We start from the raw sequence: 17584 nt of genomic DNA, 5'->3' as shown, positions 1-17584 counted from the left end.
GGTAGTAATGACATCTTAACTATATTTATTCTTCCTATCCATGAGCATGGAATGTTTTTCCATTTCTTTGTGTCTTCTTCAATTTCCTTCATAAATTTTCTATAGTTTTCATCATACAGATCTCCTATATGTTTGGTTAGGTTTATTCCTAGGTATTTTATGGTTTTTTGTGCAATTGTGAATGGGATCAGCTTCTTGATTTCTCTTTCTGTTGCTTCATTGTTGGTGTATAAGAATGCAACCGATTTCTGTACGTTGATTTTGTACCCTGCAACTTGGCTGAATTCTTGGATCAGTTCTAGCAGGTGTCTGGTGGAGTCTGCTGGGTTTTCTGTGTAGAGTATCATGTCATCTGCGAAGAGTGAAAGTTTGACTTCCTCTTTGCCAATTCTGATGCCTTTGATTTCCTTTTGTTGTCTGATGGCTGATGCTAGGACTTCCAGCACTATGTTAAACAACGGTGGTGAGAGTGGACATCCCTGTCGTGTTCCTGATCTCAGGGGGAAAGCTCTCAGTTTTTCCCCATTGAGGATGATGGTAGCTGAGGGCTCCTCATAGATGGCTTTTGTGATGTTTAAGTAAGTTCCTTCTATCCCGACTTTCTCGAGGGTCTTTATTAAGAATTTTGTATTTTGTCAAATGTTTTTTTATGCATCTATCGACAAGAACATATGGTTTTTATCTTTTCTTTTGTTGATGTGATGGATCACATTGATTGATTTGCGAATATTGAACCAGCCCTGTAACCCAGTAATGAATCCCACTTGATCTTGGTGGATAATTCTTTTTATGTGCTGTTGAATTTGACTTGCAAGTATCTTGTTGAGGATTTTTGCATCTGTATTCATCAAGGATATTGGCCTGTAGTTCTCTTTTTTTGCTGGGTCTTTGTCTGGCTTGGGAATCAAAGTGATGCTGGCTTCATAAAATGAGTCTGGAAATTTTCCTTTGATTTCTATGTTTTGGAATAGTTTGAGAAGAACGGGTATTAATTGTTTTAAATGTCTGGTAGAATTCCCCAGGGAAGCCATCTGGCCCAGGGCTCTTATTTGTTAGGAGAATTTTGATTACTGATTCGATTTCCTCACTAGTTATGGGTCTGTAATGTTCTTGTTTTTAAAGAACATTGTGACTTCTGATTTTCTTCTCTGTTTCTAGGGTGGCACAGGTAGGAGTGTTCTCCATCGCTACAGCACTGAGTCTCTTTGGCAAAGCGAAAGTGACCAGCCTGGGCCCAGATGTCTGGGCCTTTCTTATATAACTGGGCTACAAGTTGTTCCTGGCTCCCGTGTGGGTTATCTGAGACTTGGGGTGGGGGTGGAAGCAGCAGTGTGTAAGAAGTAGGGTTGAAGACTCTGAAAGGCAAAACTAAAGCAGCTTATTACTTGGCATGGGTTCCACCCAGACTTCCTCTCCTACCTCGGCTCCTCAGCTCCAGGCTCTGCAGATGGCAGGCCTCACCCACCCATCGTGTCCCAGGCCAGGGACACATCTAAGAGAAGGGGTGATAGGAGAGTCTGGGAGAAGGGTCCTGGAGGACAGAGTTCTGGAGCTGCCTCAGAGCTCCTGTTCTGTGCCTCTTTGAGGGAAAATTGGAGAGGAGGAGAACTTGGGCCCTCGGGGGACTTCTGCTGACGAAGAAATCAGCGGGAATTCTAACTCAATGCACTCCTTTGGCCTAGACTGAGCAGAATATGAAATCTGGGAGGAAAGGACTTACCTGTGCTAACTGGCAAGAATGTATGTCCAAATAAGGGGTATTTTTATAGTTCCTGCATGGTATTATTTGGAATATTTCTATGATGTTAGGGAAAATAAATAAATCTGTATGTGCAAACTCTTCCAGTGAGCTATATTGGACAGTGGGGTGATGGGATTTGAGAAACAGGACAGGGAGTAAATTTTAGCCGAGGGTACAGTATTTCTTTAGAGTTACTTTTGATAGGTCACGATGGGACACTCAGTAGAGCTTTCTGGGGACAACAGCTAGCTTACCCTTTCCCCGGGTCCCAGGAAGAAATACAAGGAGTGTTAGATATGGGACCTTCTATAAATGGGAACTTCAAAGAGTCATACCTCTCATGGTGAGGCACTGGCCTCAGGTGCAAAACTTAAGGGTGCCCAAACACTCAGATAAATAACATTCGAATGCAATATTTAAAATATCAATGGCAAACTTCGACCTGTGAGCTGAGAGGTGGGAGCTGCTTTTTTTTAATAAATAAAATTTATTGGATCCGGGCCGGGATGGTGGTGAGATGAGCGGAGGCAGGTTATGCAAGTGGAGGGACAGATCTTACCTTTATTTAAAATGTTGTTATTTTAGGGACACCTGGGTGGCTCAGTCAGTTGAGCATCTGACTTTGGCTTAGGTCATGATCTCACAGTACATGGGTTTGAGCCCCGTGTCGGGCTCTGTGCTGACAGCTCAGAGTCTGGAGCCTGCTTTGGATTCTGTGTCTCCCTCTCTTTCGCCCTCCCCTGCTCACTCTCTGTTTCTCTCTCTCTCTCAAAAATAAGTAGTAAAATAAAGGTTGATATTTTATTCACCATAGATTTTGGGGCATTAATTTAAAATTTTTAAATAGTGCATTAAACTATTATTTATCGTACTACATTTTCTTGGCATCTTCTCAAATTTTGAGCATTAGAACCTCACACTAATCTCGGCACTGTCTCCAGATGACCTTGGTTTTGGTTGTTAAGTCAGATGTCTAGGGAGAAGGACGCGTTGATCAGCATGAGGGGGAAGGAGAAATTTCTTTCTCTGGCTCCTACCTTTACCAACAGTCATTCTCTATTGAGGAAGTGCAGCCTCTTTCACCACGTATTACTCAGTCCTCCCCAAGGGAGCAAGAGTAGCTAAATGATTCATGAGAGGGAGCCTATTGCATAATGCTTTATTAGAGTTATTTCGAGGGTCAACGTTCGACTCTGTTTGCTGCTTGCTGGTAATAGGGGCTTTCTGTTCCTATCTATAGACACAATTGGGACTGCTCAGGACCTGCTGTAGTAATCTTTGGTATCCTGTTTCGCTGGTTCTTGGATGTGTGGGAGGTAACCTGTGGACATTCTTACAGGAATTGGGTGAGAGAGCTAGCATGTGCTCTGCAGATCTACTTTCTCCTGGGGACATAGGTCACGATTTGGGATGAGAGGTAGGAGGCCTGACTGTTCCCTTCAATCAGCTCTATTGAGAGTCAGTGTAAACTGTGTCTCTTGCTCTTTATGTGGGTTTGTCATTCTGTATCTGTTCTTTCTCAGTTAGAGCCTGGAAGGGAAGAAGGGGTGAGTGATTGGCACCTGAAACCTCCAAGCTTCACAAACCTTGAAACGTGCAGACTGGCTGATGTACCCTCTCCGTTTCCTGGAATTCATCTTAAAGACTGAGGATGTGCTAAAGATTTCAGGACGATCATTGATGCTGTTGTTTAGAATAGAGAAAGCTTGGAAGTCATTGGGTGTTTTAACAATAGGCAGTTGGTTATATAAATTGTCCATTCCTACTATATACCGTTAAAAATGAGAGAAGCATATATATTGAAATGAAGTGATGCTCTTAACATACTGGTAAGTGATAAGGGAAAAATTACAAAATAGTATGTGTGTTTTTAAATCCAAAAGGTCACCTTTGCATTAAGAAGTAGATAAAAACAATTACCAAAATATTGTCACTAATGAGAATGATGAAATTAGGGGTGATTTTTATCTTCTTCTTTTTGCATATGTATATTTTATAATTTATCAGCAGAGAACATGTTTTACTTACATAATAAAAAGGCCCAAAAGAGAGAGAGAAAATCCACTTCCCTTTCTTATCTTAACGGAGGACCATGGGGGAGAAGAAAGGTTAAAATGAATCAAGTAGTAATAGAAGAACCTCTTGAAAAATATAAGCGATATATGTCCATGAAAACAAATCAACAATTAATTCCCATTTAAAGATTTTCTAGGGTTCCTGGGTGACTCAGTCAGTTAAGCGTCCGACTTCAGCTCAGGTCACGATCTGAGGTTTGTGAGTTTGAGGCCCGCGTCGGGCTCTGTGCTGACAGCTCAGAGCCTGGAGCCTGCTTCGGATTCTGTGTCTCCCCCTCTCTCTGCCCCTCCCATGCTCATGCTCTGTATCTCTCTGTCTCTCAATAATAAATAAACGTTAAAAAAATTTTTTTTTAAAAGATTCTTTCTTTGCCTGCCTCCTCTTCATATGTAATGGGCATAAATTCAAAAGATAGGAGGGAAATTACAGACTGTCATAGATTTTTAGAAGAGGACTCATATGGCTTTTTTTAGTTTTACTGTGAAAGATGGTTATTTGTTAGTATAAGTGAGGTACCTTTCCTTCCTAGGATGTGTCATGTAAGAAAATATGTCATTACATTCCATGTACACAGCTGATCTTTGAGCTGAACACTTCTTCCAGAAGGTAGAAGACCTCAGTGCCTTTGACTCTCCTATTGACTTCCACCTGAACCACTGTTTAACTGTGTGAACTTGGACAAGTTACTCAACATCCCTAACTTCCAAGATCCCCATCCATTAAAAGAGCGATAATGATACTATTCTTGTGGGACCATTGTGAGATTGGACATTTAGAGATGTTGGATGTGACATTTTTAAAAACAACTTGGCACACAGTAGGCTGTTAATGATGAAAAGTCCTTGCAGTTCACAGGTATATACGGACATGAGTAGTAAGGGAGACAAGAGCATAGGCCAAACTTCACGGAGTACCTTGCTGTGGGCGCCCCACCCCCACTGATGCCTCTGAAGTTATCCTACTTACAGAAGCAGGAACATCATCAAGCTGTCTTCCACCATGATTGGAAACAATGATGCCATTGACATTGTGTTTCACGGCTAACTCTGCATCCTCTTTTGTCAAGATCCCTTTAAGGATAATGGGCAATCGAGTTATGCTCTGAAGCCAGGAGAGATCATTCCAGGACATGGATGAGTTAATGGGAGACATCTGGAAATAGGGCATTGGAGTTCTCTGTGGGAAAGAAAAGAGAACTTTATGATTTTTTTAATTTTAATTTTTTTGAGAGAGAGTGAGAGGGTGTGTGCATGGGGGAGGAGCATAGAGAGGAGAACACAGAATCCAAAGCAGGCCCCAGGCTCTGAGCTGTCAGCACAAAGCCTAATGTGGGGCATGAACTCACGAACCAGGAGATCATGACCTGAGCTGACATAGGCCGTTTAACCGACTGAGCCATCCAGGTGCCCCGAAAGAAAAGAACTTTAGACCTGAGCTCCTTTAAGATTGTTTAATCCATTCCAAAATGAGGTGCAGTCAGATGGCTACCTTTCAAAGGCCTTAAAAGAGGAGCAACAGAATCAACAACACTTCCAACTCCTTTTCGTGACAAACTTTGTGCAAAAGAACTGCTATTTCAACTGCTTATTCATTAACCATTAATTGTGTCCCTGCTCAATAACTATGCCAGTATCTGTGGATACAAAGACAAACAAGACATAATCCCTACTTTAAAAGAACTGGAAATTATAGTAGTGAGGTGGATAAGCAAAAGCACGTTTTTTACTTGGCCATGTAACATGTTATGTTTGCGAGAGGCACAAGGTTATAAGAGCTAAGAAATACTTCAATTATCCTAAATCAGATACTACCTCATATTTAACCTTGGCTCGCCATGTAAATAAAATATCCATCAATCCCAATGTGTCTCTGGGATCTGAGATAAGGATTCCAGAAAACTCCAAGGCTAATTTGTGATGAATGAGTAGAACAGTTGACTCACTTGGCTGTGTGTCACAGCCATTCATTACCTGAAAAGGCTGGTGTCTTTATCTCTAATGAGCCAAGGCAACTCCAGTCTTACCATGATTTTCTCTCTCTGGGGCACTCCACTGCATCTGACATAAAGATTTTTTAAAAATGTTTATTTAATTTTGATAGAGAGAGAGAAAGAAAGAGAGAAAGAGGATCGCAAGCAGGCTCCACACTGTCAGTGAACAGCCCAATGCGGGGCTTTGAACCCAAGAACCATGAGAGCATGATCTGAGCTGAAACCAAAAGTCAGATGCTTAACCACCTGAGCCACCCATGCCCCACCTGTCTGTAGAATTTTAATGGGGAAGTGGCCTTTGCAGTCACCTATTTCAGAGATTCCAAACAAGTGTGCTTCTGCAGCTCCAGAAATGAGTTCCACACATAGAGATACTGACCTTTGGTTCTCAAGGCAGCAGGGTGGGGCCTGGGCTGGCTACACTCCATGGGCCAGTCACCCTGTCTGTGAGCATCCTCTTCAGGGGGTCAGTTAACCTAAATGTGCTACCCAAAATTATCATGTTCTTTTTTTAAATTATTATTTTAATGTTTATTTTTGAGAGGTGATGGAGGGGCAGAGAGAGAGGGAGACACAGAATCCAAAGCAAGACCCAGGCTCTGAGCTGTCAGCACAGAGCCTGATGTGAGGCTTGAACTCACAGACTGCGAGATCAAGACCTGAGCCAAAGTCAGACACTCAGCCAACTGAGCCACTCAGGCGCCCCCCACAGTATCATTTTCTAAGTGTCCCATAAAGTGGAAAATCTATGAGGAACTTATTTAATTTTCTCTCCTGTTCCAGGAAAAAGTCCTTTCCAATGCTTTCCTATTTCTTAGCACCGAGCCCTGGCCAGAGCACTCCTCTCTGGTGACAGGTTGAAAGCTCCAGCAGTGAAGACAATTTGTGTCATATTCTGTTTGCCCGGAAGCTCTGGACAACAGGAACTAGGTCTGCTTTTTGAATCGTGGCGCCTGCCGTGTCTGGCAAGAGCAGGCACTCAGTGAATTTTTGTGGAAAGAGAGAAGAGGAAGGTGGAGAGGAAATTTGCCTCCTGTAATGCCTGCGCGTCGAATCTGGTGACTTTCCTACCTCTTTAGGGAAGTGAAGGTCTTTGAGCAGTAAGGTCAGCTTTAAATCCAGTTGGTTTCGAATGTCATGTCGCCTGTTGCCCAGTTTGGGCACATCCACAGTGATGACCAGAGCTCTGAAACCCAGGGATTCAACTTTCTGGACCAGATTTTTGTTGAGCTGCCGGTCTGGATGCACATAGAGTTGAAACCACTTGAGGCCCGTGGGGGCAGTGGCAGCGATGTCTTCCAGGGCACAGGTAGCAAACATGCTGGTGACGTAGCCGACCCCGGCTGCTTGGGCTGCTGCAAAGCAAACGGGCAGGTCGGGTTAGAGGGCAGGATTCTGGACGGAGGTGAGAAGCCCTCGGAGTCTGTGCTGCCTCTGACTAGCTCCCCCTGACAATGAAGAGAAAGCTTGACTTCATTCTGCTTCCTGCTAAGGCAGGACAGATAGGAGGCATTGGATCAGGCTGGGAGTTCCAATCCTGTCTGGGTCCCCTGCTGTATAACCTGTCTTCCAAACCCTGTTGTCCATGGTCAATATTCCCAGAGTGCTCCTTAGTCCCCAGAACCACTTTGGACCTGCTGTGGCTTTCAGACAGGAGAATGGGTTGCCAGCGAACTTGTTAAGGAAGCAGAAGGGAACTAAGAGGACCAAGGCTGAGGAAATTCCAATGGGGAATGCTGAGATTCGTACTGGAAAAAGCATGCTATCCGAGTTAGAAGAACGTTGGTGTCTCTCCTTCTTAGCTGGATGACCTTGAGTCTTATTTTCTTCATCTGTATGGTGGGGGTGGGGGTGGGTGGGCATGCTAATAATCTCTCTTACAGGGTTGCTGGAATATTAAACAAGATACTAGATGTGGAAGCATTTTTAAAATTACTAAGCGATGTGCTGTACAAATGCTAGTGATCACGAGGTTGGCAGGGATGGTGGTGACAAAAATGGTGGCACTGCGGCAGATTTCTCATTTCCTACTTTAATCGTTGTTTTCAGGCAGATTCTCCAGCAGGTTAATGTCCCTACCATTCAGCAACCCAGAGGCAGAGAGTCTGGCCTCATCAAGATTTAATATTTTGGGGCACCTGGGTGGCTCAAGTTGGTTCAGGGGCCAACTCCCAAGTTCAACTCCGGTCATGATCTTAGGGTTGGTGAATTTGAGTCCCATGTTGGGCTCTGCGCTGACAGCTTGGAGCCTGCTTGGGATTCTCTTTCCTTCTCTCTGCCCTTTCCCACCCTCAAAATAACTAACTAACTAGCTTACTAACTTTGTAAAAAAAAGATTTAATAATTTCAATCCCTAATATCAACAGGAGATACCCCATTCTTTTGCCCCACTCTAAAAACACCACACGTTGAAGCAGGAAGAATTTGTAAAGCAGTCATAGTCCTGTGGGATATTCATATTTCAGCCTAGCCAGACTTGGTTCCTAACCAGACAGATGTCACCTGCTGCTCTAGAATCCTTGGATTCGTTACTTTCTATATCACAGAGTCAAAGAAAAGATCCCAGGGAGGCCCTGGGCAAACTGCAAATAAAATATTTCCTAGGTTTGACCTACAGTAAAGATTCTAAAGGGGTCATAAGACTATTTTTAGCCTCTCACCTCCCCTCTTCCTTCTCTTCTCTCTCTCTCTCTCTCTCTCTCTCTCTCTCTCTCTCTCTCACTCTGTCTCTCTTTTTGGTGGAGAGGGATGAGGGAAGAGAATAAGAGGCTCCTAGGAAGAAGACATACCCAGTAAAAGCCTTTTTGTCATATGAGATGATCAAGGAGAACGGAAACACAACATTGGGCAGAAGCGCCTGTCAGGGCTTTTGTTAGGATCTCATGTCACGAATCCCTCCTCATCCTAAATTCAGATTCACCAGTCAGCTCCAGCCCTAGCCCATGAGGGGTCAAAGAGAGCCCTATCTTTGAAGCCACAGTGAGAACCCCTTTCCCCACAGACTACAGGTGGCCTGTCCCCCTCCTTTGAAGGACAGTTTGCTTGATTTCCACAACCATTCATCCGTAGCCCCCTCTCTGACCACCCATTATTATGAAAATGGATGTTTTCTCAATCTTGGGTGAAATGTTATGCAAAAATAGCTTTAAGCATCCCTTTTTCACACCCTCCTTAAATCTGGCCAGATTGATGTCCCTGAACTCCTTCTAAGAGAAATCCTGCTACTGCTCTGAAGGACACTTGCATGCTTCTGGTCCCCACCCACTGGAAGGGAGCCTCAAGGTGTGGTTGTTTCATACCTCTGGCTGTGCTCATTTCTCCATCGGGCCAGACAAGGCAGTGGAAACCCGTGGGTGCAATGCAAATGGGGGCAGTGATCTCCTCCCCCTGGATTGTGGTCCGGGTGTCCACGTTTGCCACGTTTTTCAGGTACCGGGGACGGAGGCGGATTCTGTGCTCAGAGACAAAGAGTTTTCTATTGGTGGGGTTAAATGCAGGTGTTGCCCAGTGCTGGGCTCCAGATTCCCGTGCAGGTCTACACCAGACTGGAACCCGAGGAACCTCTGGTGGGATCAGTGGGCTGATTAGGCCACATAGACCAACTTTCCTCCAGAAAGCTTTTCCCAACACCTGGGCCCACATTTAACCCGCTTTCTCTAACCCCCCAGGGCACCTATGGTCCACAGTGCCTCTGGCCTTGCTCCAGCACCAGTCTGTGTCTTTGAGTTTTGCCTGTGTGAGAAGACTCTCAACACTTGGTTGCTTTGATCAATTTACCACAACAAGAGTTAGAAGGTAAAAGAATAAGCAGGAAGGAGTTCGAGGCTCTTCCCTCATCAAGCCTCTATAAACTAAGAAAAGGTCACCAAAGGAGGAAGAATCCCAGAGAATGACCATGGTGGAGGTTTTGTTTTGCTTGTTTCTATTTTTTTTTTTTTTTTTTTTTTGCTAGGGGCTAATTCATTTGAAGAATTGGCTTGACTACTTCTTTAGAAAAGGGTAGGGAAATTTGCAAATCATAAATATATAAAGTACACTTTTAAGTCCAATAGATACTTAGCCTCAGGGTCCAAAAATGCTGATTTCTCACCAAATATTATACACAAATGTAGAAAGGTTTTGCTAGAACTACCAATCGTACAAACTTGTGTTACTTTGTGAAATGGGAATGATAATCCAAATTTCATCATTGTCTCATGGAAGCAAAATGAAATAAAGCAAGGACAGGACCTCAGTATAGTACGAAACAAGTATGAAAATACAGTACATAGCGTTCATCTTGTATCCCATTTTTCTGTTTTCTCCTGACGTCTATTACAAGGGTCAGCAAACTTTTGCTATAAAAGGCCAGATAGTAAGTACTTTAGGTTTTGTGGACCATGCAGTCTGTCACAGTTATTCAGCTCTGCTGTTGTAATGCAAAAGCAGCCCTAGACAATACCTCAATGACAGATGTAAATTAAATGGTTGGTTCTAATAAAACTTTATTTATAAACACTGAAATTTGAATTTCATATAATTTTTACATGTAACAAATTATCATTCTTCTTTTGATTTTTTTGCAACCATTTAAAAATGGAAAACAAAAATTCTTAACTTGTGGACCGTCCAAAATTAGGTGGTGGGCCCGATGTGGCCTGTGGGCTGTTTCCTGCCCCGTGTTGTACCTGCTGCTGTTCCAGACCGGCTCTTTCCCCTTGAAATCAATGTCTTTCTACCCCCTAAGACTCTCTGGGTCTCCATGTTTCTTATGGCCTCTCTCCTGATGTACAGTCTCTCCTTCAAGCTGGAAGTTTAGGAACTCAGGAGATTTCGGCCTCCTGGCCCAGGTAGCTGATGACCCTGGAATCTTCTCCTATCTTGTTAGGTGGCAAAGTTTTTGGGATATAGAGGGAGAGTGACTCATGCTAGTTCTGCAGAGACACTAAGATAAGCACTCTCTCCATCCATCCTCTCCCCAGCCACGTGCCTGCACACACACACACACACACACATACACACACACACAGCGTGTAGCAAAGCCCAAAACAATAATAACAAAAAACATTAATATATCTTGAGCACTTGGTGTCCTCTGGAGGCAAAGAGAAGGGCTGCTCTTTCCAAGGGCCTCTCAACCAGTGCACCTTAACTTAACAATAGAAAGGATAAGAAGACCAGACCTCTTAAAGGCTGCGATGTTGTCATCCCGTGTGAAGGTGTCATCAGCTCCTCCTTCAATAAAATCCCAAGTTACCTTGGACAGACGCTCCCGGGCATAAGCCTGAAAGTCTGTCAAACATGCCAAGGGCATTTCTGAACCTTCAGAGGAAAAACCAAAGGCAAACAAAGACCCAGTCAGAATATGTCAAACGTAGAGGAGAAGGTGAATGGGGGGGGGAGGGGTCCCCTTGGCCTGGTGCTATTTAGATTCAATATTAACTCCCCCAGATTCCTTATTCCAATGGGAGTAACTGCCAAAGATGCAGCTCTCCATGCTTCCATCCCCTCACCCCTGTTCCCAGCTGCTGGTTGTCTGGCCTTCTAAATATCCCTCATATCTGTCCCCTCATCTCTACACCTGCCACCTCAGGTCCATTTGAGGCCCTGCTGTTTCTTGTAAGATTATTACAGAAATGTCTTATCTTTGTCTCCTAGCCTCCATATTCATTCTTTATCTTGTCTTCCTCCAGCTTCTAGGATCTTTCTGAAACGCAAGTCTGATCAAGTGCCCCTATGATGGAATTCATAGTTTTCTTGGACCAGCTCCTAACTGTCTCACCAACTTCATTTCTCCGTGGCTTTTCCCTGTCATCCAAGTCACTATGAGCATTTCCTGGATGTGCCCAAGGGCTGTTTCTGATCTGCGCCTTTGTGGGAGGAGATCCATCAGGCTGGGGAAAATTGGGGCTGAACTGATAACTACCACCTGGGAGTTCCCAGGCATCTCTGGGCGAATGAATTGTTTGGGGGCTCTGCTTGATATCATGGAGAGAGCTGACTGGTTTTGACTCCTTGGCTGGGTCATTGAACATGTTCACTTTGAGACCAAGAAAATAACCTATGTGACTTATATTCATCCTCACCTCCAATCTGAAGCAAACCTGGAGCTTGGTGCTTCTGATAAACCCCCCACCCACTGAAAGAGGAAAGAAGGTAGAGTTTGAAGATAAACTCCTCTAGGAGGGGCTAGGACAGTGGGAACTCTAGCTGCAGAGATGCTAAAAGCCCTGGTTGTGGTCAGGATCTCCTACATAAGAGGGTTCCAGTAGGAAAGGCTGAGAAATCTGTAGTTCATAGTCCTGGGTATCTCCCTGGCAGCTGGCAGTGGGTAAAAATGAGCCAAAGTCTGTGAGTAGAAACGGAATGGCTTTTACATCATTGACTGAGGGATAGGGATTACCTCCAGGAGCTAGGGCTTCAAACATGAATGAAGTCGGGGCGCCTGGGTGGCTTAGTCGGTTAAGCGTCCGACTTTGGCTTAGGTCATGATCTCACGGTTCGTGGGTTCAAGCCCCGCATCGGGCTCTGTGCTGACTGCCAGCTCAGAGCCTGGAGCCAATTTCAGAGTCTGTATCTCCCTCTCTCTCTGACCTCCCCTGCTCATGCTGTCTCTCTCTCTCTCCTAGAAATAAATAAAAAACAAAAACAAAAACAAAAAAACCCATGAAGGAAGTGGCTCCTCTAGTAGACAAGAGGGCCAAAGAGACCGGATGAAATGTAGAGTGTTGGAGATCCTGGTGGGGTGGGGATGGAGCAGAACTAGCTGCAGCAGAATCTAGTCAAGGCAAACAGAGAAGTCGCCCCAAACACCTACCCAAGGGGCTAAGCAGAAAGTGGTTATGGCAGACAGGAAACAAAAACCCTGCAGTGTGCAGTAGGTTCTGGATGGAGGCTAGCAGGAGGAATTTGGAGCACAGCCATTGAGCTTTTTATAAGCAACACACTTTATCGGGGGGGTGGGAGGTGGGGCAGGGAGCGATTGAGGTACTGAGTTGAGTTTGACAAAGCGCAGCCACCATATCTAATTATCTCATCCTTGTCCTACCCTTCAAAGACTCAGTGACTTTGGTCAAATGAATTAATCATTGTATTTGTCCATCTGTGCTGTGATCACTGATTTAAACCTCTCTGTGCACAACAGTTAATGTAGCAGGCTCCAGAATGCTATTCCTCGAAAGGCCTGATTGCAAAGCCGGGCCTTGGTTGGAATCTGGGAACTTGGATTTCAGGGAGGTTCCCAGTACTCCCTGACAAGAATGGCATGGTTCACAATGTCTAAATTGTACAATCAACACGGTTTATGCTGAACATCTGCTTTCTCTCTGAGAGTCTAGAGTTTTGGCATGAGACTGGCAGAGAGTGTCAATATGACCAGCCCCCAACAAAACGCTTTGGGCAATGAGTCTCCAAAATGAGCCTCCTGGTGGTCAATGCTTCACACATGTTGTCACAACTCACACTGGATGAAATAAGAGCACCCTCTGTAATTCCACTGGGAGCCAACTCTTGCAACCTTATCCCTGTTTCCCTCTAGATTTTGCCCCATGAGCCTTTTCTCCTTGCTAATTTTGCTTCTCACTCCTTCTCTGTAACTAATCATAGCCTCAACTACATGTTGTGGCCTATGGTACTTCCTAGTGAATCACTGGATTGGGATCAACCCCCCCACCCCCCAACATGCTTTGAATCCCCAGGCATTAGGATAGTATGTGACACAAATGTTCATTATTTGAATTTAACATTCCCCTGTCTGTCATCTCTCTGCCTTGTTGGATGAGAATTATCTACCAGGTTTCTACTCCTGATGTCTCAACAAATCCCCATATCCTATTCCCACACACTCACAGAAATGCTCTTCTGCAGCTTTCTAGTATAAAATCCCGACAACACTTGAGTCTAATCCAAGAGAAATGGCTCAGACTCACTCAGAATTACTTGCCTGGAATAGTGGGAATTAAAGCCTCTGGAGACTGCTTGGAAATTAAGAAATAACATAGCATCTTTATATATACCAAATACTTTATTTCTGTTTGCTGTTTCTTTTTCTATCTACTGTTTTCTTTCTACTTCCCTGTGAAGTAGATAGAGAAGGTATTAGTGTCTTTGTTTTGCATTTGAAGAGAATGAGGCCTAGGATATGGAGTAACTTCTGAAAGATCAGGCAGTAAATTATGACAAAGGAAGGCTCAGAGTCATATCTCCTGGTAGCCCCTAAAGATAGACAGTCTCCTTTTTTTGCTTTCATGGTACAGAGAAAAATAGTTGGTTCACATAAATCACTTGTTTTATTGAATTGAAAAGAATTTTGTAGGGTGAGATTTTTTATAGCTTAGTAAAGTACTGAGCCCATTATTTTTATTAGAGGTCCAATATAAGGCCTTTAGTTGAACAGAAGGACAATGTCATTGTTCAAAGCTTTCCCCAGATTTGGAAGAAAGACTTAGCCCTCTATGTTTTTATGTATCTCAGTTTGATCCATACCAGACTTAAAGCCACCAGGAATTCAAGGAGGATCCAAGTTATCTAATGGTTTTCTTGTATTCCCATTTTATTTGGTCGCCACTGCAGTATCTTTTCTTCTTTTCTCCTCTAGCGCAACGGCCCAAGAGGAAGAGAAAGTGGAGGAAAGCATAAAGAGGGTAAAAGTCTCTGGTGTTCTGACCAAGAACCTTAGCTCATTGTATATATCATGTAATTTCTTCAGGCTTTTTGTCGCCTGGTAAACAATCGTGAGGTACAACTAGTATAAGAGTCATGAGAAAGCTCAAATGTAAAAGCAAGGACATTCAGCAGTACCTGCTGCTAATGACACAAAGTTCAAATAGCTTTCCCTGAAAGGGGAAGAAAGAATGACATAGACTATAATCAGTAGGCATTTCAAGGCAGACCTTTTTCTTCTTCTTCTTCTTTTTTTTTTAAATTGCCATTTGATCTACAGTTAGGCTAGATAAACAAGTTGTCTTTCTTTGAAGATTTTATATGATTCATAATACATGTTGATGTCACTTGAGGAATCTGGGATATCAGAGCTTCTATTTGTGTGAGAAACTCCTAGATGTTCCTTTAAGAGAAATCTCAGGGCAGAATTCACAGGGCAGGTCATTGAGATATAAGAGGGGAGCAAAGGCTGCCTCTGAGGTCCCAGCTCCAGGTGCAAGTGCTTCATGCCGAAAGGTGGTGTCCTTCAAGGCCCTCTGGCTTGGTCCCCTGGGAACTTAAGCCAAGTTTTTCAATGGAGTGGTAGAGATAGCATCAAGGCTAACTTTGGAAACCTTGCCTGAGAGATTACACCATTCAAGGTTGGCTGCAAGTGCTTTAATCACTGTGTATGGTGTGACAGCCTCAAGGCGAGTGGCTACAAAGCCTACAGCCATCACCATAGCAACGGCAGCCCTTGGAGGGGAGTGGCAAGAAGAGGCCCTGGTAGTGGAATGTGTGGTGGCAATGGGAAGGGGGAGCACAGGCTGGGGCCACAGCCAATGTCAGGACCAGAGATGACATGAATTAGCAATGCCAGTTCTGAGGTTCTGAGGCACATGAGCCCCCAGGGAGTCCTCCAAATGGGAAGGAAAGGTCGGGTATAGGAGTTGGAATTCAGGCATATCTGGTCAAGATAGCAGAGTGTCCCTAACACTGGAGGGGCCTAAGGAACCAAGGATTATATCTGCGTGGGAGCGAGGGAACAAGGGGTCGAGTGTGGGTCTGACAGACGCCAGCCTTGTCGTTTCCATCAGCCCAGGATCAGTTCTGGCCTTTCCCCAGAGCCCTCACACAGCATGACTTGAGGACTCAGGACCCCTTCCAGGCCATGGTGGCCACTTTTTGCTTTGTTTTATTCTGTTTTGTGTCATAATCATCTCTCCTCTTCAGCCTACCGGCCCACAACCACTCCCATTAGCCGGTCTTGCTTTTCAGCAGTTCATCTTCTCTTGGCCTCTAATCATGTTCTACCTTGAGGAGTAGAATGTTGAGGTTCTTCAGAACCAATTCTGCAGGAATGATGGGGAATGATGCCTGTCTTTGTTTCACCCCAGCAGCTTTGTGTAGCAGGAGCTGAAGGAGTTTTTGAGGTTCTGAGGGGAAGCACATTTATATTAGGGATATGCTCAGCCCGGAGCTATTGTCACCTAATTAGGTCATTAGCGACTCACTTGGCCCACCTCCCCAGGCCACAAGGACCACATCCTGCCTGGTGAGGATTAGAAGACAGTTAGAGCCGAGAGGGACTTCCGAGGCAGGGAGAGATGTGCTTACACCAGAGCAGAATGAATTGGTGAAAACTGAATTGAAAAAGAACCTAGGTCTCCTAGACGCAGCTGTGTTAACATTCTGGTTCACCATTTACTTCGTGGCAGTGAAGTACAGGACAGGGACCCAGCACAGCATTTGGGATTAAGCCCTAACACCAAGGAGCTGGGCACTCGCAGCCTTCCTTCCCTCTTGCCCGTCAGCCTTGGTGCCTCTCTCTTTTTAGAAGCTGTTCTGGCCCTGGGGCACTTCCTTATGACGTCAGTGGGGATCTGTTTGACCAGTCACAGCACCATTGCGCTTCTGCAAGAGGGTATGTGTTCTCACCCAACATGTGTTCCCTGCTCACAGACCTCATGATCCATTTTACTCCATACTCCATATGCCTCTTCCTCCTTCCTCAGTTTATCCAAACTATTGGCTGATTGTTTTTCCCGGAAGTCTTTTTCACTTCTTCCCTTTCCCTGATCTTTCCCATTTCCTTCACTTCTTTGTTTGCAAAACCAAAAATAACTCCATTGCTGTCGATGAGATTAACGCTGCTACATATTCCCTTGGATCAAGAACAAAAAAGTTTGGGGCACCTGGGTGGCTCAGTCGGTTAAGCATCTGACTTCAGCTCTGTTCATGATCTTGAAGTCTATGAGTTCGAGCCCTGTGTTAGGCTCTGTGCTTGACAGCTCATAGAGTGGAGCCTGCTTTGGATTCTGTGTCTGTGCCTTTCTCTCTGCCCTTCCCTCGCTCAAGCTCTGTCTCTTTCTCTTTCAAAAAATAAACATTTAAAAAATTTTTTAAAAATTAAAAATTTTCAAAGTCACATTAGACCAGGTAAAGAACCTCCAAAGTCTTTGAAAACACCTTCTTCTTCCTCTAATTAAGCCTGCATTTCTTCATTGTCATCATTTATGAAAAATAAAATAAACCATCTATTACATAATTTTGTTAGTTTTCATTTTTGGCCAATGACAAGCAATGCCACAGCCTTGCTTTCTACTCATTTGCATTGCAAATATGCCCATTGTCTGCTACTTTGTGAATCAAGTCGGTGTTTCCAGTGATCTGGGAACCCAACCACTATTTTAATAACATTCTTTCTATGGGAAAATATGTGTTGTGTCGCAAAGAAATGACTTCCAAGTAGAGTTTTGGAGCACAGCCAGTTGTGTGCTTTCTCTGGGGGTGATGGAGACTGTTGAGAGCACGCGGGAGACATTGATCCAAGTGTTCATCTGATGTTTTGAAAGGTTGGGGATTTTCTATTTCTATTAAGCGGTAGAATCATTTGATTACACAAAGACCCTTGGAGACAGCAAGATGGCTCCAAGATAATAAAATGATGATAAAATTGCAACCATTTATCACATGCTTCATGATGTCATGCACTATGTAGATTGTTTTGTTTGCATTAGTATTTCAGCCCTTATGATAATTCCCAAACACAAATGTCATTATCCCCACTTCACAGATGAGAGACTTGAAGCTCAGAGAGATTAGTGAGTTAATACTTTGCCCAAAATCACGCACGTAGTAATATGTTCTGACTTCCA

At 44.1% G+C, this 17584-nt stretch overlaps 1 protein-coding gene across 1 annotated transcript in view; it reads right to left on the bottom strand.

The window, feature by feature from the left end:
- Positions 1–11106, bottom strand: part of HAO2 (hydroxyacid oxidase 2) — a 20200-nt gene extending 9094 nt beyond the window's left edge. The window contains exons 1-4 of the mRNA XM_039255665.1: positions 10970–11106; positions 9107–9258; positions 6879–7162; positions 4784–4993 (exon numbers count right to left, since the gene is read on the bottom strand). Of these exons, the coding sequence (XP_039111596.1) occupies positions 4784–4993; positions 6879–7162; positions 9107–9258; positions 10970–11100 (777 nt within the window). The 5' untranslated portion in view covers positions 11101–11106. The remainder of the gene's footprint in view (positions 1–4783; positions 4994–6878; positions 7163–9106; positions 9259–10969) is intronic.
- Between the last annotated feature and the right edge of the window lie 6478 nt (positions 11107–17584).

This window comes from Hyaena hyaena, unplaced genomic scaffold (genome assembly GCF_003009895.1).
Source record: "Hyaena hyaena isolate Hyena2069 unplaced genomic scaffold, ASM300989v1 scaffold_539, whole genome shotgun sequence".
Lineage (NCBI taxonomy): Eukaryota > Metazoa > Chordata > Mammalia > Carnivora > Hyaenidae > Hyaena > Hyaena hyaena.
Note: the sequence above shows the minus strand (reverse complement) of the source record. Positions and strands in the feature narration are given on the sequence as shown.